The sequence below is a fragment of the Miniopterus natalensis genome, chromosome 6 (assembly GCF_054644295.1).
Source record: "Miniopterus natalensis isolate mMinNat1 chromosome 6, mMinNat1.hap1, whole genome shotgun sequence".
In the NCBI taxonomy this organism is placed as follows: Eukaryota; Metazoa; Chordata; class Mammalia; order Chiroptera; family Miniopteridae; genus Miniopterus; species Miniopterus natalensis.
The window spans coordinates 62,769,024-62,794,793 of record NC_142086.1 but is presented as its reverse complement, the minus strand read 5'-3'; the positions used below and the strand labels follow the sequence as shown (position 1 = coordinate 62,794,793).

At 36.6% G+C, this 25,770-nt stretch overlaps 1 protein-coding gene across 5 annotated transcripts in view; it reads left to right on the top strand.

Annotated features, from left to right (window-relative positions):
- The window catches only part of NLGN1 (neuroligin 1), a 602,150-nt gene extending 584,849 nt beyond the window's left edge, over nucleotides 1-17,301 (top strand). For 4 of the 5 annotated variants that reach the window (XM_087818312.1, XM_087818314.1, XM_087818311.1 and 1 more), the window contains 2 exons: nucleotides 1,664-2,453; nucleotides 3,266-6,690. In XM_087818312.1, coding sequence (XP_087674438.1) covers nucleotides 1,664-2,453; nucleotides 3,266-4,088 — 1,613 coding nt within the window. In that variant the 3' untranslated portion in view covers nucleotides 4,089-6,690. Of the gene's footprint in view, nucleotides 1-1,663; nucleotides 2,454-3,265; nucleotides 6,691-13,197 lie in introns of those variants that run through there. The other variant, XM_087818315.1, reaches the window with a different exon arrangement.
- The last annotated feature ends 8,469 nt before the right edge of the window (nucleotides 17,302-25,770 follow it).

Genomic DNA, 25,770 nt, shown 5'->3' with positions numbered 1-25,770 from the left:
TGAGATCACAGGCTAATTCTGTCTCCAGTGCAGACATAGACTTTAAAGTGTGCTAACTCCCCAGGGCTGCAGCGTGCTCAGGTCTACATCAACCAGGAGTCAACCACAGCTTGTGTACACACAACAAGCACTCTCCCTAATGATAAAATATATGGTTTTCCCAATGCTATACAGATGGTATATTTCAAACTATATTTAATGATATGTATTTTCCCCAAAATCTTTTTTGTTAATCTATATAGTTAATGTCCTTAAGCTCCTGAAAGGGGAAAGGATGTTATAAAAATCACCAGGTTTATTTTAATTGTAAAGTTTTTAATTAGTAAAATATTTCTCTAAGCAAATGTTGACACATAGCCTATATAGTTTTTTGAAATTATCTGTATTTGTATCATTTACTCTAGCAAACTTTGCTCTAACAAACTAAAAATGTGTTCACAAAGATGTCAGAAATCAAAACAAATTTAAATTAGTATTGTTTGACTTTTTGAATATTTTTAGAATTATCTAGGAACATTACAGACTGCATTTTGAATATATACATGTGTTTGGAGAAAAATCTAAAATTTTGTTTCTAATTCAGACTGTTTTAACACCTTTGTGAAAACTGTTCTTATCTCATTAACACACATAGATAATTGAGCATGTGTTTAAATAACAAAACCACAAGGCTGCACTTGAAAAATGATGACAAATGTAATTTTTATAAAGCAAATAGATAAAGTATATTTTTAACACAAAGATTTGAAAATATCTTAATAACTAGATAAAGTGTATTTGTAAATTTGAATGGCATGCAGTTCTAATCAAACTACATATGGGACCTGTGATTTGAAATTTTTAAATGCAATTAAGTGAAAAGCAGTGGACCATGAACTTTTCATCTCTTATGATAAAATGTAACAGGGCACATTCAACACTGAAAAAAAAGGTTAAGTCACATCTCACAAAATCCTTCTGCTGATGGTTTTTTCTTTAACCTAGTGAAAACACTTCAAATGTTATGTCTGAAAGATGAATATTCAGCATACTATGTCTGACAGGAAGAGCTGGAAAGAGTATGTCTAAAGTGATATTCTGTTTTGTGTGCCTCAGGGTCTTCCCCAGGGTTTCAGCAAATCCACAGCCCCAGTAGTTATGTGAACTCTCAACAATTCTTTTTCAAATAAAATCTGATTAAAACAAACATATAGAGCCATTTTGAGGAAGACACATGCAGCCAAATTGGAGGAAATATCCTCGAAAGACAACATAGAATCTGATGAAGAGATAAAGGGGAGTGAGTCGGCCCCATCTGGTTAGCTTTGACAATAACATAGGTGTTTACATACTGAGCACAGACATATGTGGGGCTTTTTAGTCCTAGTACTTACATGCTCTCCTCCTCTTCTTGCTTACCGCCTCTTTGAGAGAGGCACAATTTATGCCTCCCCTCTTGATCCTAAAGTGGCTGTAACTCAAAGCAGAAGACTTAGCCCACCTCTCTGATTTGTTATACCCTGGGGGATGCCTTTATGTACCTTCTTTTAAGCAAAAATGTCTTTATCTCTTGTTCTTGAATTGTATCCGGGTTTTTATATACACGTCTAAAATATCTAATGTTATTCTTTTACCACAACATTATTCAAAGGTCATCTGAAATTCTTTGTTGTTTTTCCCATAGGACTTTTTCAACGAGCAATAGCTCAAAGTGGAACAGCCCTTTCCAGCTGGGCTGTTAGTTTCCAACCTGCAAAATATGCTAGAATGTTGGCCACAAAAGTTGGTTGCAATGTTTCAGATACAGTAGAATTAGTGGAATGCCTGCAGAAGAAGCCTTACAAAGAACTTGTTGACCAAGATATTCAACCAGCACGATACCACATAGCCTTTGGACCTGTGATTGATGGTGATGTAATACCAGATGACCCTCAGATATTGATGGAGCAAGGAGAGTTTCTCAACTATGATATAATGTTAGGAGTTAACCAAGGAGAGGGATTAAAATTTGTTGAAAATATAGTAGATAGTGATGACGGTATATCAGCTAGTGATTTTGACTTTGCTGTTTCCAATTTTGTTGATAATTTATATGGATATCCGGAAGGCAAAGATGTTTTGAGAGAAACCATTAAATTCATGTATACTGACTGGGCTGATCGTCATAACCCTGAAACCAGAAGAAAAACATTACTGGCCTTGTTTACGGACCATCAGTGGGTGGCACCAGCTGTCGCTACAGCAGATCTCCACTCAAACTTTGGTTCACCTACATATTTCTATGCCTTTTACCATCATTGCCAAACAGATCAGGTTCCAGCTTGGGCTGATGCAGCTCATGGAGATGAGGTTCCCTATGTACTAGGAATCCCCATGATTGGACCTACAGAGTTATTTCCTTGCAATTTCTCCAAAAATGATGTGATGCTGAGTGCAGTTGTTATGACATACTGGACAAATTTTGCTAAAACTGGGTATGTACCTAAGGAATAAAGTTTTCTATAATTTAATACAAATATCCCTTTAAGCATTTAAAAATAATATATATTTTGTGCCCAAATGATTTAATAGATTAATACCAGAAATATAGTAAGTTCCTTTCTTCAAAATTCCGTACTGTGGTATTTCAAAGATTACTGCTTTATTAATTCTTACCTTTTAGAAGTTTATTAAGAAGACTTATACTTCTATTGCACTACTCAATAATTAACTTTATTTTGGTGTTTTACTTGAGCAAGACACTATTATTGCTGTTCAATTGTGACAAATATTATTTTATAGTGCTCTCCAGTTTGCAGTACTGTATGCCTTTGATCCTTCTAACTACATTGCTAGGTGGGCATGTCAAGTGCCCTTAATCCCATTTTACAGAGAAAGGACTTGAGGCTATCCGAGCCTCATATAGACTCAATATGTTCAATATGTCTAGTACGTAGCAGTGTTAGGACTCAAATTATCACCTGCCAATTCCAAATCCTGTCATTTCCACTACTCCATGCTATCTCTGCTAGTTTGCCTGTGAGACAATGAATAGGTATATAAATTTTAAAATCTTTGCGTAGATAGCAGCCCATCTATAAAGGAATGTGAGGCTTACTCACATTACATTATCGTCCATTGACCACTCTGCCTGCAATGGGATTCTGAACTGACCCCAGTTGTTGTTAAAACACAATCTTAAGCCTTGCTGAATTACCTCTTCAACTAGATGTTAACCTGGTACTATTTCTATTAAGGAAAAGAATAAAATAATTTTGTTCTCATGATTGGCTTTTTTCTTTCCTAGTGACCCAAATCAACCAGTCCCTCAAGACACAAAATTCATCCATACCAAACCCAACCGTTTTGAGGAAGTAGCATGGACCAGATATTCCCAGAAAGATCAACTTTATCTCCATATTGGATTGAAACCAAGAGTTAAAGAACATTATAGAGCTAATAAGGTGAACCTCTGGTTGGAGCTGGTACCTCATCTGCATAATCTCAATGACATTTCTCAGTATACCTCTACAACAACTAAAGTGCCATCGACTGACATCACTTTCAGACCTACGAGAAAAAATTCTGTACCTGTCACATCAGCCTTTCCCACTGCCAAGCAGGATGACCCCAAACAACAACCTAGTCCATTTTCAGTGGATCAAAGGGACTACTCAACAGAGCTGAGCGTCACTATAGCAGTTGGGGCGTCACTGCTGTTTCTGAACATCTTGGCATTTGCAGCCCTGTACTACAAAAAAGATAAGAGGAGACATGATGTTCATAGGAGATGCAGCCCTCAGCGCACTACAACCAACGATCTGACCCACGCACAAGAAGAGGAGATCATGTCCCTCCAAATGAAGCACACTGATTTGGATCATGAATGTGAGTCCATCCATCCACATGAGGTGGTTCTTCGGACCGCCTGCCCCCCAGATTACACACTAGCTATGAGGAGGTCACCTGATGATGTTCCCTTAATGACACCCAACACCATTACAATGATTCCCAACACTATACCAGGGATTCAGCCCTTACACACATTCAATACATTTACCGGAGGACAGAACAATACGCTGCCCCACCCCCATCCCCACCCCCATTCACACTCAACAACCAGGGTATAGCCAGATGAGAGAAACAAACTCTATTTTTTTGATGGATTGCAGTAAAAGATTACTGAAGATTCCTTGGCTTTCAACCTACAAAACGCTTACTATTTAAATAAGGAGGAATATTATGTGAGTATACATATCAAGAACTTTGGGGGTTTTGAAAAAAATGAATTGTATATATATATACACAAATCAACTTTAAAAATGAATCTCAATTGCTTGAAGCAATTGTTCTGAATGATACTTTTTCATTCACATTCAAGAATTAATTTTTTGAAGATTTATGTTACATAATGGAATTAGGCATGTGGAACACCAAACAGGAAAGAACTGTGTCTGAAATATAAAAAAATAAAAATTAAAAAAAACAACCATGAATATGCACAAGGGACACACCAATGGAATGTCAGATAATTTTCACCAGTTTTTATTTGGAGCCGTTTTATTGTGTAGACCATATTTACATATTTGGATAAATCCACAAAGCACCAATGCTGTTAATGGCCTTAGCGGAGGCTCATGCTGAAATTTGCCAGTAAAACAGAGAAGTTTAAAGACTGGCAGGTACAACACTATCACATAAGTGCTGTCAGTAATAAAGTTGTGGGGGTAAAGGAAACTGGATATTTTTAGCACGATGTGCATGATAATTTATATGCTTGGTGGCTGTGCTGCTGATTAAGCCGTAATTAAAATTCTTCTCATCCCATTGGAGTTTTTAATAGAAGCTTCCTCCATCAATTGGCAGAACCTAAAGAAGATTTTAAGGGGCAAAAGTAAATACAATTAAATAATTCACAGTAGTTTTGATAATAGAAGGAATTAGCTATTAAAGGTATTTGAAGAAACCATAAGTATAGTGGTGAACACTCGCTGATATGAATCCCAGAACAAGCAAGTTCCTGTGTTTTTAATGTTCTTTTCATTCCCATCTAAATAATTTATAAAAAAAATATAACCCTAATTGGACATGTGTTACCGGATCCATAATTTGCTGTGGTTTTTGTTACTCTGTATTTTGTTCCTTTTGGTAAGGTGAAGTGTGTCCAAAGAGTTACTTGCAACAGTCTTTTATGATATGAGGATGCCCCAAATTACCACTCTGGTTATAGTTCTCAGTTAATTGATTTACTCATGTTGCATGACAAAATGTTTACTAATAATAATTCAGTATAAAGTTATGTCCCTTCTCACATCACTTATCTTTCTGACTGAGGTTCATTCACTGGAATTACTCGTGCAATCTCAGTAGAGTACAACGTAGATACAGAACCTAGAAGGAGAGTCAACACCGGGAGGATTTTAGTCTTACACGTATGTGTGATTTTAAATGAATATTCTAAGACCACAGGAAACTCTTCATCCCCTGTTGTTTACCAGTAACAGTATATCACAGACCTTTCCAAATGTTTGTATATGTAATCAGATGTACATTTATATTAAAAAAAATGAGATGGACTTAAAGAGCACATCCTGATAAATACTTTCTCTCTTACCTGTACTATATTTCTATTAGACTAAAGTTATGTGATTTTTTTTTACATTTTTTCAGATGACTAGCAATTTTGATAGTTTGTAAGATAATGCAAAGAACTTTCTCTGACAAACTAACTGCAGTAACAGAAACCTTTCTTTTCAGTTACTCTTTTTCAAGAATGAAAGCTTATTATACAAAAAAAATTGTATACTACTTGATGGAAACAACTTTGTACATCTTGGCCATGTCACTGGTCATTGCGTGAAATAAAGATAAACTGGATAATGACTATTAGTCCAATGATAAGAGACATGATCTTTGCTCATTAAAGAGCTAAAATGTTTATTGCTGTTTTGTCTTTTTTTAAAAAAAAAAGAAACATGACTGTCTCAGAGTCATTTTTCTAGACCTATCGAATTTTTGAAGACATACAGATAACTTCTTCAGAAAACACACTACGGATTTATAGGCAAGTCTCATCTAAGATGAAACTGATGAAACATTAACATTATGAATTTATAAGCCCAGGAACTCGTGAAAACATCATCTCAGTATTCTTAAATACCTCTATGTGAAAGTGTTATAGAAGTAAAATGTGCCAATTTTTTTTTTTTTTTTTTTTAGAATCACAGGTTCCAATTCTGATCATCTAGGAAACGGTCTATTGGAAATAAATGTGTGATGTTTCATGAAATGAGAATAGCTAGGTTCATAATATAAGGGTGATTGAACTATCATAATGTAATGGATAGAAAGTTATCCTTCTGAGAGAATTTAAAAGTGCTGAGTAAGACACTAAGCTGACACTAAACGATAAAATCTTCTATTTCAAGGAACTTCTTTGCTTAAAATTCCCTCCCCTAATTATTAACTGTCAGTAAAATGTAGATATTGCTCCATAACTTCAAATAAAAATTTCTGTTATAAGCAAAAATTCTTCAAAATCCAGAGTGGTCTACATGCAGTTTTGCCTGGTGTGGCTATGCTTTTAGACTGTGCACTGCGAATGTAAACCAATAAAAACGATTGTTTAGCATTTGAAATATTGTTGAATCAGAAAACTGTCTTTTACTCTAATGATTAAATAAGATATAAAAACAGAAACTGAAATGATAACAAAATAAACTATGAATGGAATCTTTCAAATGCATTATTTCACTTGGCAAAACCAAACATTCTATTTTACTGATGGCCATAATTATATCTAACTACCTATTGCTTTAAATTTATCTGTCAATCAGTCTGCATATCTACACCATATCTGACATCTACTTTGTATTAATTTAGGAAAATGATTAAGGAAACAAAACATAGCCCTATTCTTTTTTCTAAATTAATGTAGTGGAAGATAAATTAACTTTGTGGAAGATAAAGCAGTTCTAGTTTTTATTACTGTTCTGAAGTTGTCATGAAGTCATTGTGAATGAGTGTTAGCTCCTAGTTTAATAATTACAGCAGCTAGTTTTCTAAATGTAAAATGATGTCCCAAAATAAACAGAACATTAAGAACTGTTTTTAAAGCTGAAACATAATTTTTAAATGCAATAAGTGTTTTAATATTGTTATTAACTTTTAACCAATATGTATAAAATGTGTCTATTTAGATGATAATTTTCTTTAGGAAAAAATGTAAGTCACAAAATCAAAAGAATATATTTGGCATTACTTATTAATGCAGATTTTCCTGCTTCAGATTAAATGGCAAAGTCAAGGCTGCTTAAAATTTATACAAACATTATCAACAGAATAATGTTGTTTCAGAGTATGAGATTGGAAATAAAAGTGACACATTTCATAGTTTTAAATTTCTATTGAATATATTGACTGTGAACAAAATCTAGTTGAGTACTACAGATGCATCATGAGGTTCATCATTAACTTTATGGAAATTAAAAAGTCATTAGCTAAAGCATTAAATGTATCCTATTTTAATTTAGAGAGATCATGCTAGCAGCTCAAAGCAGAAAATCTGAGTAATATATGGAGTATTTTATTCATTCCAAATTTAAAAGTTGACTATAATGATACTTTTAGATTTTTTGATCTGTACAACATGAAAACAGCAACAATTAAAAAACACACACACCATTAACCATATGTAATACTAAACAGGAAACCAGAATGGCACTAATTTTCTTACCCCCCCCCAAAAAAAAAAAAATGCCAAAACTCAATCGCTGTAACATATCCTTCCTTCTCAGTTATTTCACCTGCTGGCTTTCTCATCCTGACACAAATATTAATATCATGAAAGGGTACAAAGAATGCAGCTAAATGTGTTCCAGCTTTAAAGACACTACTACATAAAAATTACTGGGGTTCTTCTCTTTGGCGAGTTTCACAGAAATATTTCACAGGACAAAATGATGAATGGAATTTTCAGGAAACTGTCAAATATCATGGCAGTTCTTTGATGTTTGCTTTCTTCTGTTTGATTGGTTCAGAATACTGGCCTTTTCCTTAATTTCTAGTAACTAGGTGTTATAGACTTTCACTTTTTAATGTGAGTGAAAATTAGATAATTTGGTTATACTTGTGAAAACATGCTCCCCAATAAATCCAATTAATGGGCACTTCCCTGCTGAGAGTTTGTTATCATTCATTTAATTATCTTGTCAAGCTTTGCTGTTCATAACAATTGTTTTGGCTTTTTAGTCAATAAAGTAAGGGAATTTCTCCACCAGCCTTATTACACCTCTCCTGCCCTTGATACCACAGATCCTTCAAATGTCCATCCGAAGTTTCTAAAGAAATTTCCTACTGATGTGGAACATTTGATGGCCAACTTGATTCTTAAGAATTCTGATTTGATTTTATTCTAGCACTTTTCTGTATTTGTTTTCAGGCCAGAAATCAATTCCATTTGATAGGGTTGTGGAGTCTACAGACTGAAATAACCATGTGCAGGGCATAAGTGCCTTTCCCCCTGGGATTCTATTTATACAACTACTGTCTTTTTTTTTTTTTTTTTTTCCAGAACCTGATAATCCAATTTAAAAGGTTGGACAGGATGACCATGTTATAAATTTTCATTAAGAAAATTTTACTTAGGAAAGTCTTTTCTTGCATTTGATTATATTTTTGTATGATATCAAATGGTTCCAAATTTGATATCATACAAAATTTGACTCCTGGAAAAGAGTAAAGTAAATTTTGAAAAGCAACAGTTATTTTGGCACCTGATTTAATGGTTCTTAAGTATGGAAACTTAAATCTCTAACAAGCTTTAACATTTTCCCAAATATTAGGTAAGTTTAATTTAAAAGAAGTCTGAAGTTGTTAGGGACAAACATAAATTAGATAGATACATAAATTTTCTAGTCAATCATTATATATACCATTTGGCATATATATGTCTTAAATACTAAATGGTTTACAGGATACCTATGGCCCTTTCAGGTTCATTTACAGATGACTTTGTATACCTTCCTACATAGAATTTAGTCCTATGGAAAGTCAAACCAAAATGCCAGTAGTTTTGCGTTGAAATGAATGATAACAATTAAAGCTTTAAAAACAAGTTGTCGTTACAGTAACAAAAACTCAGCTGATAAAATTAAAGCAAAGCAGCTATTTTTTGAATGCCATGTCCAGGGTTGATATCTACATTAGATGGTGTGTTTAAAAGGATTTAGTATTTTTAATTTGTCCTTTCTGCACTCGTATTATTTAGCAAATTAATGGGACATATGTCATAGGTTTTGTAAAAAAGGCCATTGGGCTGTCATGATTCAGTTTGTGTTTAGACATCCATGGCTTTTATTAAAAACAAGTTTATTATCAAAAATAAATATTACTGTGTGTTTCCAAGTTGTGTTGACTATTTTTAAACTCAGAAATAATTTCTTCTCTGTTTGACACACAGAAAAACCTTTCCAAGATAAATGTTCTCTTGCCATTTCTTTGAATTGCCCACACATGTGTTGACAGTTCCGATTTGATGGAAACAATGATATTTTATGGTCTGTTCACCTCTTGGTGAATGCAGGGAGAGAATCCAAAGAGTAAAGTTTGGGAACTTTGATGTAGTAGCTACACAGCCTGTCAGAAAAGAAAGAGAAAAGAGTGAGGAGAAAGAGAAGAAAAATAGGAGTAAGGAAATTAGGGAGGAAAATGGGAAAAAAACCCAAAAACCTCTCAGTTTTAATTGAATGACTTTCTGCCTTCAAATAGTTTTTTTTTAAATAGAGATATGACAGTTTATTAAAAAAGAGAGAGAGCAAAGAGATTTAAATAAATCCCTTTAAGCCATAATTATTGTCCTTAGAGAACAAAATTAATAATACTTAGAAAGAAATAAGAAATTTAATCCATGATCCAATTGTGTCACTGGGAACAAACAAACAAAAACCTAGAGTAATTTATTTCTAGTCTTCTACTATCTATTTAATAATGATCTTGGTAGAGAAGACTAAGTGAAGTGCTAGCATCTCTTATCTAAAGATAGCCCAAGATAAGACAAATAAGACATCAAAGAATTTTTCTACACATGGCCTAACAATCAATATTTCCAAATCACTAAATAAAATAATTGGCATTGCTTTGAGGGTCTCTGTGGCCTATATAGGGGCATAATTATCAAATAATCAACTCAAGCACGTTCCAAGAGTGTCACTTTCCACAACAGGGTTTTGATGTTTTGTAGGATTTGATGTTGTTTTATATGATTACATTTTTTCACTACATTTTTACATTTCCTTAGAGATTACAGAATGTTAGAATGTTATTTCTGAGTTCAAAAAAAAAGAAATCCCAATCTATTCTGTAAATGTTCATATGAAAACAGTGTTAAACAATGGAGTGCTATAATTTAATGTACTTATTTTATTTTATTTTTCATTTAATTTTTTTGTTGTTAATCCTCACTAGAGGATATTTTTTCCATTGACTTTTAGAAAGAGTGGGAGGGGGGGAAGGAAAGGGAGAGGGAGAGAGAAAGAAACATCAGTGCAAGAGAGAAGCATCTATTGGTCCCTTCTTGCCTGGGCTCTGACCGACCGGGGCTAGGGATCGAACCTGCAACCCAGGCACGTGCCCTTGACCAGGACTCGAACCCTCGGCCCTCTGTCTGCGGGCTGATGCTCTAACCATGGAGCAACACCAGCCAGGGCTTGATGTACTTCTTACTGCCCCAATCATGGAGAGTTGACTCCAATATCCCTTTAAAACCTTTCTATCTCTTGAAAACATCCGATTTCGCTCTCAGAGGTGGCTTTCCCTGTTCTAGAGGAAATCTTCCCACGTATTGCTGCTGCTTTTTTCATGCCCTCTCAGTTATTAAGCATGCCTTTTCCCCCAAGGGTGTGGAATTTGTGGGAAATGTCTTAAGATGATGTAAATTAGTGGTGCTTCAGGCAGGTTAGAAGCTAGTGGACATCAGTCCAGCAATGAGAGCAACTGGCCATTCACTCGACAAACGATGCCCAGCACTGGCAGGCAGGTGAGTGTCAGCCAGCGGGGGAGATCCATGCCGACCTGTTAGCAGGCCGGGGCTGCGCAGCACGGAATAGCTACGCACACTGTTCAGATCACCTTCTGTGCTGTCCACGGAACCAAATCATTTCACAGTGCCTTGTTTTATTTACAAGGGTGGGCATAAGCAGGCTTACGGTTGTGATATTTTAAAATATTTTATGTCTTAAAATGGTAAACATAAAAAACATTATTTGTTGAGTTCACAGTCATATTAATTGAATCCTACTGCTCAAATTTATCAATAAAGGCAGGTATGTATCAATCCTTCCCAATAATAAATATGGCCATGTCTGAAGCCACACTATACTGTGCCAGAATATATCACAGAATATGAAATATTCAGCTTAAAGCTCATCCGATCCAACCACTTATCTAATTTCTTAATCTACCTAGATATGTGGTTATGAACCCCAGCATTGCACAGCACCTCAGTTCTGGGAGGCTAAAGCAGGTGGCTGCATTTGAGACCATTTGGAATTTTTCCTTTATATTGATCAACTGTCTTATTTTTTTCTTCTAAAAGTCCTAAACTCTCCAATTCCTGACCTTTTTCCAAAAATTTGAAGACAACTATCATATCTTGCATGAGTCATTTTTCTTCTCAAAGCAAAAATTCCCATTTTCATTACAAAATAGGTTAGTCTTTTCCCCATTGTAATAATTGGGGTTTTTTAATTTATCTTTATTGTTGTAAATATTACAGATGTCCCCTTTTTCCCCCATTGACCCCTTGCACCTTGCACCCACTCCCTGCCCCAGGCCAGCCTAAGTTTCTTAGGAAGTGTGATGTCTAGGATTGAATATAAGAAACACTTCAAGCATTGGTAGCTCTTTACTTAATAGAGACTAGATCTTTACTTAAACCAGACTACTATCAACTTCCTCATTGTAGAGTGTATTTTTTAATACAACTTATGGTAGTATTACTTTCTTTAGTGGCTACTTCAGTATTACTTTCTTTAGTGGTAATTCAGATTGACAGCTACTCCCTGTTAAAAGTCCTTAAAATGTCTACAATTTGTTAAGCAGTTTCTCCCTCCATCCGGTCCTTAATCACTAAGTTTGCTTCATCTTCAGGATATTGAACACTGTGAAATTTTACCTCCTTAGACTCAGCGCATTGTTTTAGCCCAGGGATATCTTCCTATCCATCCCACAGTCATGAAATCCAATAAAGTGATAAACATACTTTCTATCTTCACTCAGGTCATTTATAAAAATATATATATATTTTTCAGAATCAGGTTTGAAACAAAGCTGTGGAATATTACTAGAGAAAGCATGTGTGGAGAAAAGCAACAGATGACACTTACTGAGCACTTACTGTGTAGTCTATCTAGGTTCTATATCACATCCTATAATAGACCACGACACACCACTCTCAAAACACTTACCAATACTTTTGGATGCACTTATTCATTGACTCAATCTTTTAAAGATACTTATTAAGGACCTGCTATATTTGGGTCACTGAGCTCCTGGCGATAGAAAAGTAATAAAACGTAGCTTTGTTCTTCCATTACTAGCAACCAACTGATTATTTTGTCTACACACATAGCACAGGAGCGTTATTAGATACATTTGAAGAACCTATTCTCTTCCATTTAAAATGCTTGAATGTGGCATAGTCATCCTCAATTTTTAAGAAAGGATCATTACTCTAAGCCTTCTATATGGAGATTTCAGAGTTGCTGGGCGTTTATGTCAAAAGATAAAAGAAATCACAGAAAAGTAATGCGGTTCTGCCACTATGATATTTTCCCCAAGTCTCATACCTGTCACATGTCATAATTAAGATGTTGATTAGGCCAGTCAAATGTAGTCTGCATATGGGATTGCTTGATAGAAAAAGTAATGCATGTTGGAGGTAAAAACAATCAAAATAAAATATTTTACAGTTAATAACTTGTATATATATATATTTCTACAAATATCCCATTCATGTACAAATATGTGCAAATGTTTATTGTCAATGTCTGTATGTGGGGGCACATTCTATGTATATGTTCTTTTTTAACTCATCTGGAAATGCTCCATAGGAACATACTATATGTTTGCTTTAGAGAAAAATCAAAGTTAATAGAAATAAGTCTCAAAATGATTTATAAATCTAAAACTATTCCAATCAAAATTGCAACAGAGTGTGTTTGTTTGTTTGTTTGTTTCCAGACCTTACATGGGTAAACATCAAGAATAACCAAGATCATTTTGAAGCAAAACAGTAAGGAGCAACTATTTCACCTCTCATATTTCAAGAGTTACTATTAAGCTATTGTAATTAAAACAATGTAGTATCAATTCAGAGAGAGAGAAATGGACACTAGCAGTGAACTCATAAAGAGGTCTATTAAAGAGAAGGACTGTGGTGTATGCTAGAGTAACTTTAGAGGAAGGGATAAATTCTTCAGCTAAAAATAGCTATCTATATGGGAGAAAATTACCTCCGTGTTACACTACACATAAAAATTAATCCACAAATTAAAGATATAAATGTGAAAAGCAAATTTTAAATGTTTTAGAAGAACAGAGATGAAAATATTGTAATATAATTGAAGTAGAAAAGAATTTATTAATTAAGACACAAACAATATCAGCCAGAAAGAACAAGAAATTGAAACCAAAATTTTAATGTATCAGATAATAAGAATTTTTAAATAGTGACAATCACATACTAAAATTAAATATTTACAACACATAAGCAATGAAAGATTAAAGAGTCAAATAAAAACTCCTGTAAATCAATTAGAAAAGACAACTCACAAGAAAAATGGGGCTAATTAAATACTGTGGGTTGAAAACATCTGTTACTTCCCTCTCCCTAATCTTCACAAAAAATATAAACAGGATAAAAAATACTCAAATTTATCAAAACAGGAAGAATAGAAGGGAATAACAGAATAATAGATGAGGAGTTCTAAAAAGTTTTTGGAAGATAAAAAAATAAACTAAATGATATTCAGGAACTAATATAACCTAAAAATAATAACATAAATCTTAATTAGGAAAGTTAAGAGATGCTTTACTAGAACTCAAGAAAGAATTTAAATAAAAGAAACAATGATTTCAAAGTGAAGGTTACATTGAAAGAAACACAAGAACAAAGTGCTTTAAGAAACATTTTTAAAAATACCTAAAGAGAAATAGAAGGTAAAAAGGAAGAAAAGCCAAAAAATAAAAAAGAAGGAAGAAGAAAAGTATTGAAGAGTAAATGACTAAGAAGATAAAGACTCAACATATGTGCATATTGAATCTTTAAAAATAACACCAAAACAGGGAACTGAATAAATGCAAAAAAAACTATAATTCAAGAACACTTTCTCAATGTCATAGAAAAAGACATTGAAATTACATTTTGAAAGGATGGACTGAGTATCTGAGAAAACTGATTTTAAAAATGACCAACTGTAAGATATATGCTGGTAAGGTTATTAAATGCCAAAGATAAAACTTCTTCAGGCAATTACATCCAAGAAAAAAAACCAAGTCTCTTATAATGGAGAGTGTCTTAATTAGATTATCATCAGATTTTTTAAAAAAGGTAATGCTTTATGCCAGAAAAAAATTGAGTAGCATGTGTAACATGCTCAGTGATTTTTATACTCAACCATAAACTAACTACCTTTACTTAAGGTACAATTATAAAGGCTATAGACAAACTGTTAAGGACATTCAAGAGCTCAGGGACTATTGTTCTCATGAACACTGCCTGAGAAATTTACCAGAAAATAACCTTCGGACAAACAGAAAGTGATATTGATGTAAGGGCTCATGATGGGCACTCAATACATATTTATTCAAAGTATGACTAAATGAGGGTTATAAGGCAGAGAGTACATTATACTTTGCTATATGCTTTGACAATGTAGATATAGTACAGGTATATACAATGTGAAGAAAGTAGGAAAATCATATACAAAAATGTTAATTGTATTCAGCAATCAGTGTTGATAGCAGTCCCATTGCTACACAGAGACTGTTAACCTGTCTAATGAGGAATATTGTGATATACTAAATCTATCATCTTCACTGTCTTTGAGAACCAGAAGTTTTAGTGTGGAAGAAAATATATTCTGATGCAGGATAGAAGAGGTTAAGGAAAAACTCTGTGGTTTGGATATTAATGAGTATGTATCAGAATAAATACTAAAATAGTTATGCAAATAATGACCGAGTGAGTAGCAATGAGCATCTCCAAGGCCCAGATTACAAACTATACAAGATGAACCTGGAACATCTTGTCAGAGATCTCTACAATATACCAAAAAGACTCAGGAGCCAACCTGAGAGATATCTCACTATAAAGATGAGACAATTTGAGCATCAATAAGGATGATGTCAATTGATTGAAACAAATCAAATGGAAATTCATAAGTTATCAATGGTTAAAAAACCCCACTTCTGTCACTTATGGAAGTTAATTGGAATTTAACTCATTATTCTGAAAACTAATAAATAAAATGAAGCATTAAATAATGTGTCCTACCATACCTCTATGAACTATATAGCTAGGTAGCCAAATAGTAGATGAATGGAATTTAGTCTTTATAGAAATATTTCAGCTAATAAAAGAAGGAATCATTGTATTAAAACTTCACCCTTTTCTCACTCCTAATGAATTAATGGACCTAACTGTTGAGTATCAATGGCTGGTAACATCATAAAAATAGAAAGAAGCAGTCATTATGTACCTCCTGGAAGGAAATATGCAACACCTTCTCTGAAGAGGACTTGCACCCAAAAATGAACCTGCATCTGTTGAAGTCTCTAGGTGCAATTATCAGGAAATATCTAGAACAAGGGAGCAGGTTAAAATACGCTATGGGGATGAAATCAGAAAAATTCATACTACAGAAAATTTTATCAATTGTTTCTGGTTTCTTCAATCAATAAATGCAAGGAAAAAATATGGCAAGATAACATGCAGATTAAAAGAAACACAAATAAAAAGTTATAAAAGCTAAAAAACCACAAAAACAACCAACCACCATGGCATAATGAGTAACTAGCCCCTGATATAATGATTCTTTATAGGAAAGGAAAGGCTGTGATTGAGAGGAGACGTATGGAAGACTTTGGGGGTGGTTTGCAAAGCTGGATTTCTTCATCTGGGTGTGTTGGTGGTGGTGGTGGTTTTTCCCCAGAGTATATCTCTTACAATGATGTATGAAAACAAATATTTATTTCATGTACCTGTGTTATAGTTTACAAAAAAATAAAAAAGATTGTAATAAAAGAGTTAATACATAAAAAGTTTTCAGACTTAAAGGATATGAGTTTATTGATTGAAAAGACCTACCAACCGCATAGTGTAATTGATGGAAAAAGTGCCCATCAAGGCAAACCGTCATGAACTGCCTGAACATTAGAAGAAAAGTTCCGAAAGCTTCGAGAGAGGAAGAAGATGGGCTCTCATCTCGACATCAGCTCCGGAAGCTAGAAGACATTGAATAAACACCTTCACATTTTTAGGGATAATTATAATTAACCTTCAATTTGATATCTAAACTAAATATTCATCCAATGTATCAGCCCAAGAAGGCATGGATCCAAGAGAGAGGTGGAGGGAACACCCAGGATGGCTGCCCAGGAGGCCAGAGACCAATTGGTTTGCTCAGAGTGTGACACTGGGGACCCAGGTAGAGATGTTGCTAGAATGCAACTGAAACTGATAAAGTATCTGACATGTTTCATCATGTGAAAAAAAAATGTTATTTGTAAGATTTTCTACTTCTTTTGCTGAGTTTGAGGAGGGTGTAGAAAATTAAGCAACAGAGGAAATGATCATTGTAAATATACAAAAACAAAACAAAAATATAAGAAATGGAATATAATCCTTAAACATGTATTTGTGCACATGAATGAAAGTACATTTAAGGGATAATTCTTACAAATAGGAAGGTTGGATCAAAGGATATTTTCTCTTTTTTTGACAATTTCCTGATTGATTTTCAAAGATGTTACACAAATTTACACTCCCACCAACAGTATATTAAAATTCCTGTTTCCCTACACTCTGGCCAAAAATGTAATTAACAATTTTTTACCTTTTTCAGTTTAATGTAAATGGAATGTCATTATTGTATTAATTTGCATTTTTAAATTGAGGTAAAGCATCTTTTCTCATGCTTATAAGCCATTGTATTTCTTTTTATATTAAAAGCCTTCCTTTACTTTGTATATTTTTCTATCTGTTTATTAATCTCTTCTTATGGAATTATAAGAACTCTCTAGATAAATAAAATCAGTACCTTTAGTCATGTGTGTTGTAAATAATTTTGCTCAATTATTTTTTAAAATCTTATGTTATTTTGTGCTGGGCAGACTTGAATTTTATTATATAAATGTATCAGTGTCCTTTTTGTTTTCCAGATTTTGTGTCTTGCTTAGAAAGATGCTCTCCATTCCAAAAATTTTTTTTAATTTGCTCATGTTTTCTTCTGTATTGGACAGTCTTATTGTTTACACTTAAATCTTTGATCCATCTGAAATATGAATCAAATATGTTAACATAACAGGTAAGGAGGAATTTAGTTTTATTTTTTTTCCCAGATAAGTCAAGATTTAATACTTTTCAGATTTGAGTAAAATAAATTGTGTTTTATTGTAAAGCTGACAAATTTTATTTACAGCTACTGAAATCTACAAGACTGTAGAAGAGCAAGATGCTAGTTAAACCATATGCGAACTGGTTTTACCTCTGTCTCCTTACATGCCTATGACAGAAACCTGCCTGCTCCCTTGGTATGTGACATCTCACTTTCAAAGAGGAAATTCCCAACGAGTTCCAGCAGTGAAGGAAAGGTCCTCTGGCTTATGATACTAGTCTGCACATAGGTGCTGTCATGGGGCTTTGGATTATGAAGTGTATTTACATCTACAAACCATAGTTCCTAATTGTAATTGCCATTCAATATTAAAGTATCTTTAAAATAACAAGTTTGATGAGCTGTATAATCAGAAGAAAATCAATATCAAGAAAAGAACTATGATGGGTAAGTATTTGGAGCTAGGTTTGAGTCAGGAAAGAGCAACAGGAACCAAAGTATACCTTCCCCTGGCCCTGGACTTACAGATCAAAACCAAATGACTGATAGATGCAGCCAGAGGATTGCCAGGGATCAAGCAGAGTATTTTTAAAGACACAGCGAGGGTCTTGGTGTCTATAAGATGCTCTACTTGGTGGTCTTAGGTTTGTTCAATAGAATATGGTCTTCTGCTCGCTTTTTCTCCTGCTGCTGAGAAAGACCTAATTAGCTGCTTGCTTCACTTTCTCCATTGGCCAAGACATCCACTGCACTACTGCATCTCTGATTCTCTGGCCATTATTTTTTGAGGTTGATTCTTGGGGCCCACACTTTGCTACATGACTTATTTCTATACTTTTTTACCCTAAACTTTAAAAATCCCCAAAACAGCTATTAAAAAAAGAAAAGAAGAAAAAATTAAAAGGAAATAATAAAAGGCCCCAAATTAGAGTTGAAGAACATTTAATGGAACTACCTGTGTTCTAGTTTTCGTGAAGGCTTTTAGCAAAGATAAATGAGTTCATGCCATAAAGCTGTATATGTTTTAAAAAGTTGTGGGGAAAAAGGTTAATTGGTACTGTGTGCTCAAAACTGTAAAGAAGCCCTTTAGTTGATAGTCTTAGTAAACTTAACACTCATGTACCTTATGCCTACATCGGGTGGCCATGCTACACATATGTGCACAAAGTTTGGGAGACAAAACAAAAGAGCTTAGCAGTGTGTGCATAGCTTCAAATAAAACATTTTTGGAGAGTTAGGTGAGAGAGGGAAGAAAAAAAGAATTGGGCTATTCAACAGACATGAAAAAAGTGTTAAGCGGCAGATTATTGTCTGTTTCCCCCTCCGGCAACCAAAAGTTTCTTTGGATAATAAGCACATAAGTTTGTTTGAAGGGCTGTAATACCATTGGGATTGATTGAGGGTCCCAAATAATTAGAGCCTAGGTTGAAGGAATCATTATTTACAAAGAAAAATCTTCAAAGGGAAGAAGCAGTTATCAAAATAGTATTCATCGATATTTCCAAGACTAGGAAATAGTCTTGTCAATTTCTCCTTGAATGTCCCACAGTTTAAAGCCTGTGTTAAATATTTTCTTTCCCTGTCCTAAATCAGAAGGTTCTTTTCAAAAAAAGAAAGAAAGAGAGAGAGAGAGAGAGAGAGAGAGAGAGAGAGAGAGAGAGAGAGAGAGAGAGAGAGAGAGAGAGAGAGAAAGGAAAGAAAGAAAGAAAGAAAGAAAGAAAGAAAGAAAGAAAGAAAGAAAGAAAGAAAGAAAGAAAGAAAGAAAGAAAGAAAGAAAGAAAGAAAGAAAGAAAGAAGAAAGAAAGGGAAATAAATAAATAAATATAAAACTATAGATTTATATACATTTGCCGTAAAGGTAACTATGTTCAGCTACCAGGAACTATTATGTCTCCTTTTACTTTGTATACCAAAAAAACCCCCAGTAAAATGGAGAGGTGACTTGAGACTCATGAGATTGCTGTTTTTCTTACAAAGATTCAGCCTTAAATATCTTGGCCAAATCACCTAACCATTCTCTGTACGTTGGATAAAAAGACCCATCAAGTTCCATTTACCCAGCTAAGGTGATTTCATTACAAAAGCTTCCTCCTACCTAATTTTGTCAATATTGGCCTCTATGCAAAAGAACACCTCATTGAGTTTCCTGAGTTTCTCCCTCACTTTTCCTGCCCTCCGTGACCCCCCAAACTTTCTTCTCCTACTTCCAAACTTGTCTTGTGTTTTCTCTCTGGATGCACCACCTAATCTTCTTCACCTTGGCCTGACTCCTGAGTATGTTTTATCGCTGTTCTCCAAAGCAATATATTCATAGTTATCTCTTGTGCTAAAACCGCTCCTAATTCAAGTAAGTTTCTGGGGATCTCCTTGTATGTATTCATATCTATTTGGTCCTTAGTCTCTTTATTAATCCCATTGCCATTTCATAGTTTTGATCCTCAGCTACTCTGGTGTGTATGTTAAAACAGCCTCCTACTTAGTGTTCAAAATCCTGTTTGGCCCAGCTGCTGCTTGCATCGGCAGGCTCCCTCACCCTCTTTCCACATGGCCTAAACTAACCACAAAAAGCTCCTCAAGTGCATTGTGCTCCTGGGAGCACGGCCTTCTGTACTGGGTGTACTGTGGGGCCCAGTGGCTCAGTCTCCTTGGTCACCTGAGCTGGGCACTCCAGGAATGCCCCTTGTGTGGTTTATGTGCGCCCTCTTGTAACTGAGTCTTGATTGCTATTGACCTGTTTGTGCTGACCAACAGTGAGGATCAACCCTGACCACAGAGTATGAGCTGCTGTGCAGTGCTAGCCACAGGAAGCAAAATTCGCCTCAGCAGGGTCTGGTGCTAGCCAAGATCTCCCTTGAGACATGCCGCTTGTAAAACTCATTTGATCCTGCTCTGATGTTGTCTGCAGCTGGCCACTGGGTGTTTGGTTCTGGGGCCTCCTGGTAGGGACTTCGGTGCAGGCCAATGTCAGACACAGCCTCTGACTAGCCCGGGGCAACCTGTTTGGAGCTACAAAGCAACCCACAGTTTGTTGTGCCCCTGCCGGGTGTGTGCAAGAAGGACCAAGCTGTGCATCCAGGCCAGCTTTTCCTAGCACTGGCCCCGGAGGAAGGTCAGCAAAATTCCAAAGCCCTGAAGCGCAGCCTCCCCCTGCCTCCACCTGTAGGCCGCCTGTTTAGCTCAGTCACTGAAAGAGCCTCTGGCAGTACTTGAGTTGCATGAGGTAGGTTCTCAGTGAGTCCCCAGGTAGGGGTGCCTGGTGTTCACCAGATTAATATAGGTTCAAATTCAGTGCCACTGCTGGATCTGAGGCAACTCAGCAAATGGCCCAGGTCTAGCTGCTACCCACTAGGTATTCGCACATCTTTGTGGTGAGGCAGGGTCTCAAGGAGTGGTCAGGGTGAAGCCAGCAGTGTTTATCAGGCCCAAACAGAGCAAGATTTGACTGCAAAGAGAGGGCTCTGGACCATTTGGGTGTGCAAGGGAAAAATGACCCCCATCCTTGAGTCACACAACTCAGTCTGTCCCAGGCTCTACCAGGAGCCTGATCTCAGAAGGGCCACTGGGAATTGGGAGGATGGGGCTAGTGGATCTCCTGTGAGGGAGAGATGTTGGTCAGGATTGGGGGAAGGTAGGGAAGTGGCCCTGACTCCAGAGTCCACAACTCTGTCCCAGTTTCTGCCCAGATCTCCACAGGGCAGAGTCACCAAGAGCCCAGAGAGTGGGGTTAGTAAATCTCCTGTGAAAGGGAGGTGCCAGTCAGGTTCATGAGAAATTGGAGAGCATGGCTCTTGCCCCAAAGCCACACCACTCAGTCACTGATCCCTCTGAGCCTGCCCAGACTTTATACCCTCCAGCCCAGGCACTGACTCCTCATCAGGGTGCTAGCTTTATAGGGTGGGGGGACAGGGAGTCTGGAGAGTGGGAGTCTTTCATTCCCACAGGTGGATGCCATATGAAGGGGAGTGCTTCACCTAAGAAAGATGGCATCTGCAATGTGGGAGACGGACTCAGCACAAGGGTCCCAGCAGCTGTTTCCTCAGCTCTCTCCCCAGAGGCACAAACCCCCCTCTCTCCTATGAGACTAGTTCACTCCACCTTCCCTCTGCCAGAGCCCAGGGTGAGTGGCTGCAAATAAGATTTTGTGCATTGGTCCTTTAAGAGGGTGCCTGTGTCTCTAGCAGGCTTTGTCTCTCCCTGGCAGATAGAATCCTTGCTGATTTTCACAGCCAGGTATTATGTGGGCGCCTCTTCCCAGCTGTGGTGCTGTGGGCTTGGGGCTGAGACCCCGCGCTTCTCAGGGGGACCCTTTGCAGCTGAGATATCCCCCTGCAATTTCAGCTTCAGCCTGCCCTTCGAGAGCAGGGTCAGCCCTTCGTGTGTCTCCATCCTTCCTCCCAGTCTTGATGTGGCTTCTTCTGTAAATCCTTGGTTATAAGGCTTTTTTCAGCTAGTGTTCACTTGGCTATTTAGGTTGATTGCTCTATATGCTAGTTTTAATTCCAGTTTGGTCCTGGGAGGAGGTGAGTGTAACATCCACCTACTCCACCACCATCTTGGATCAAGTCAATTTTTTGAAGCAGGTAAGACAATTATTAAAAGCTAACTATTTTTTAAAAATTATCATAAAATCATTTGTATCATATTGATGATTGTTTCAATCTATTTAAAAATCTTTACATATAACTTGCCATATACTCAATTTCTTACTACTCTAATCAGTGTATTACCAGCTCCTAATTTAGGGGCTAGTTATCAATAGAAAAACAACATAAATGAATGGAATTCTGTATAAAATATTTCAATTCTTATAGAATCCAAATTATCCTGAGAGGCACAGGAGAGAAAATTGTATGATTATTAGATGGAATAATAAAATATTCCTATAATTGAGTTGGATCAGGTGCTTTTGTCACAATTAACTATTAATGGAGTCATATTTGTCCAAAGTTCTTAATCAAGAAAAAGCTTTGGGATAACCACTGCAAACTTTCTCTAGAAGATCTCTCACATGGCACTTTGAGATTTCAATGCTGACTCTAATATCCATCTGGCAAGGCTTTAAAATCACAGCACTGAAAAATCACATACCACAATGAAAGAGTCTCTGCAGCTATATTTAGGTACTATTAAATCATCAGGAATGATTTGGTCAGAACAAAAGAAAGATAATTGAGAGAGAACCCAGGTAAATTCGGTTAGGAGCTCAAAATTTCTCACCATTACAATTCCCAATTCAATTCTCTTCCTTTTATTTATAGAAGGCTGCTCTGAAGCATTCATATGAATAATTCATTACTAACAGACATGAGAAACAATGTAGGTCTATCTTCATATAGATTAAAACAGGTTCTGAAGCTGATTTCACTGTGACTCAAGCTGGCCCTAGAGCTTACTTTTGACTCATGATTTGGCTTTCCACCATCATTAATCCAGATAAAGACACTATTTGGAGGGACATGTTTACTGTCCCCAATGCATTTTTTTTCAAAACGTAAATATTAGCAGTTACTCAGGGGAATGTCAGTATTTCAGCAACTCAGAAATGCTCAACATGGTCTAAGGCCTTACAAAGTGTGGTCCATTAGCACACACGGGGGCTTGTTAGAGGAGGAAAACTGAGATACCTCCCAGGGACCTACTAATTCAGAATCAGCATTTATAGAAGATCCCCAAGTAATTCATTTACACATTATAAATTTGAGAAGCTCTGAACCAAAGCACAGAAATTTCAGAAATTGCTTTTAATTTTATTTCCTAAAATCCTCCTAGCAAACATTTCTATGACACCACAGAGCTCCAAGCCCTTGTAAGTTTTGGGTTTATTCTACTTCTGATCAGTTTCCATGACATCATAAATAGCCAACCATCTAAAGGGTTTTCAAGCTCCTTACACTGAAGCGTAGTGGTCGAATGTATGTGAGGGTTTATTCTTGCCATTAAACACCCTTCGTGTTTGACTGTTTGCATGCCGATTTCCCTTTTTCCAACTTAATTTGTACAAATTTTAATAAGGAAAGAAGAGAGAGTGCAATTGGCAGGAAGAATGTGTTGGGAATGTGAGTGGAATGCATTACAGCTCAGTATCTATTTCTCCCTGGTTCCACTTCATGGGTAATAATTTCAATTACTAGATGTATAATTTTAACCAATTTATATTAACTAGATATTCACTCAAGGGAAACAGATAAACCTTTGCAATTTAATACATTACTGACAATTTTACTACTGTATTTCCTTATTCTGATGGCTTGAATGTGACATTTCCTTAAGAGCAGACCAAGTGAGCAGGACTCTTTTTTGCTGTGTTTTGTTTTGTCTTCTTAAATAACCATCAGCTGGTTCTGTAGTGGTTATAAAGCAGGCTGGGCTGTCCTGGAATCTTCCTGAGGCTACCCTGCCTGGTCTACCTAGATAATCTGTTTTATACCGGTCTTAGCCTATTAATAACAATTGTGGTGGCTGAACCAGCCATTGGAGTTATTATGAGTGCAACACACCCTTCAGCAATAATCATCAGGAAACTTTGAAAAATTTGAAAAATTTATTACTTACAAGATTGTAAATTACACAGCACACCTGGGGCCAAGCAACAAGACTGAGGGTAGATAAAGAGAGAGTGTGCACCTGGGTTCTGCTTTTACTGGGATCAAGGGTGGAAACCTAAGGTTTCATGGGCTCACTTTTCACTGGTAAGGTTAAAACATAAAAGTGGAAATTTAAAGCAGATAAAGAAAACACAAACCAGTAGCCCAAATGGTCGGCTATTGAACTCAAGTAAGATTTCTATCCGTAGGGGAGGTGGCCTGGCTCTTTTTCTAGGCAATGTGTTCATCGTAGGTAGCTGTCTTTGAAGTGGGTGCCCTTGCAATCAAACTTAAATCAGGCACTTGTATCATATAAAGAAAAAAAAGACAAGTGTCAGGGTTTAAACTCCATCATCCACTGGTCTTGGTCCTGTTCATTGCCTTGTCTACCCCAACGACCCGCCGTCACCAGGCTGCTCGCTGTAGCCATTCATCTCAGCATGTCCTCCATGTCCTCTCACCGAGGCCTCCCCATCTTCCTCGCCTTACTCACACTCCTCCTTTGTGTCATCGTATTGCTCTGCGACTGCCTTGCCAAGGGACACGTTGTCTCTCTCCATGGTGTCTGAAGCCGGGCCTGCCGCTGCTGTTCCTGTCGATGTAGCTGTCTCCACACGGGGTCAATCCAGAGGAAACGACATTGGCTCAGTCACGTGGGCCAAGCCTGAGGGCAACAAGGTGGATAGGATATGGCCTCTGGAGAGCTATCTGGCCTTGGCCAAGGCCCTAATTTCCCTAAGCATCAGTTTTCTCATCACGCCGGGAGAGAGCAGCCTGCAGTGGAGCGTGGGTGGTAGCGGGGTGATAGCAAAGGCGAGCCGTTTTCAGCTTCCTACAGGAACGTTCCGTGCAGGCCTAGAGTTTAGGCGCAAGGGGACAGGCACGTACAGACACAGAGATTCAGAAGGCCTAGATTCCAGTCCAGATTGTAATATTTCCATTTACTGCCATTTTTATTGTATTACAAAAGCAAAAGGTCTCAGCCCCTACCCTAAAGAGGCTGGCAGTCTGGCTGTGACAAAGCTTGATAAAATGTATGATGAATATGCTATATTATATACATTCAGTCCAACGGCTTATATATGTAGTAAGAGTAGCTAGGTTGGATTTTGTAATAGGTACGTAGGTGAATAAAACAGGCTCCTTCCCTCAAGGCAAGTGTAACCTACAATAGGGAAATTGATAGGTAAAGAGGTTTTTACAAAACAGGACAGAATGAAATGAGTGTCAAATGGTACAAGCAGCGTTTCAGGGAGCACAGAGAACAAAACGCTGAGCGCTGGCTGAGGGCATCAAGAAGGAGCTTACGGAGCACGTCCCTTTAAGAGCCTTGAAAGATGGGCAGAGAAAGGGGACGCGTGCCAGGCTGAGAAACACGATGGGCAAAGGCAGCCGGGCCTGCAGAGCGCGTGGGAAAGCGTTGAGCTGAGCTGCTTACACCTGGGAGGGAAATGGCCCGGGGGAAGGGAAATAGACTTACCATTTAAACTCTCTAACTATTTTGTATTATTTGAGGGGAGTTTTTTCAACATGCCTGTTCTCCTAAGTTTTTATTTTTGATTTAAAGGATGTCATTTCTGAAGGGGGGAAAAATTTGTGGTAGTGCAATTTTT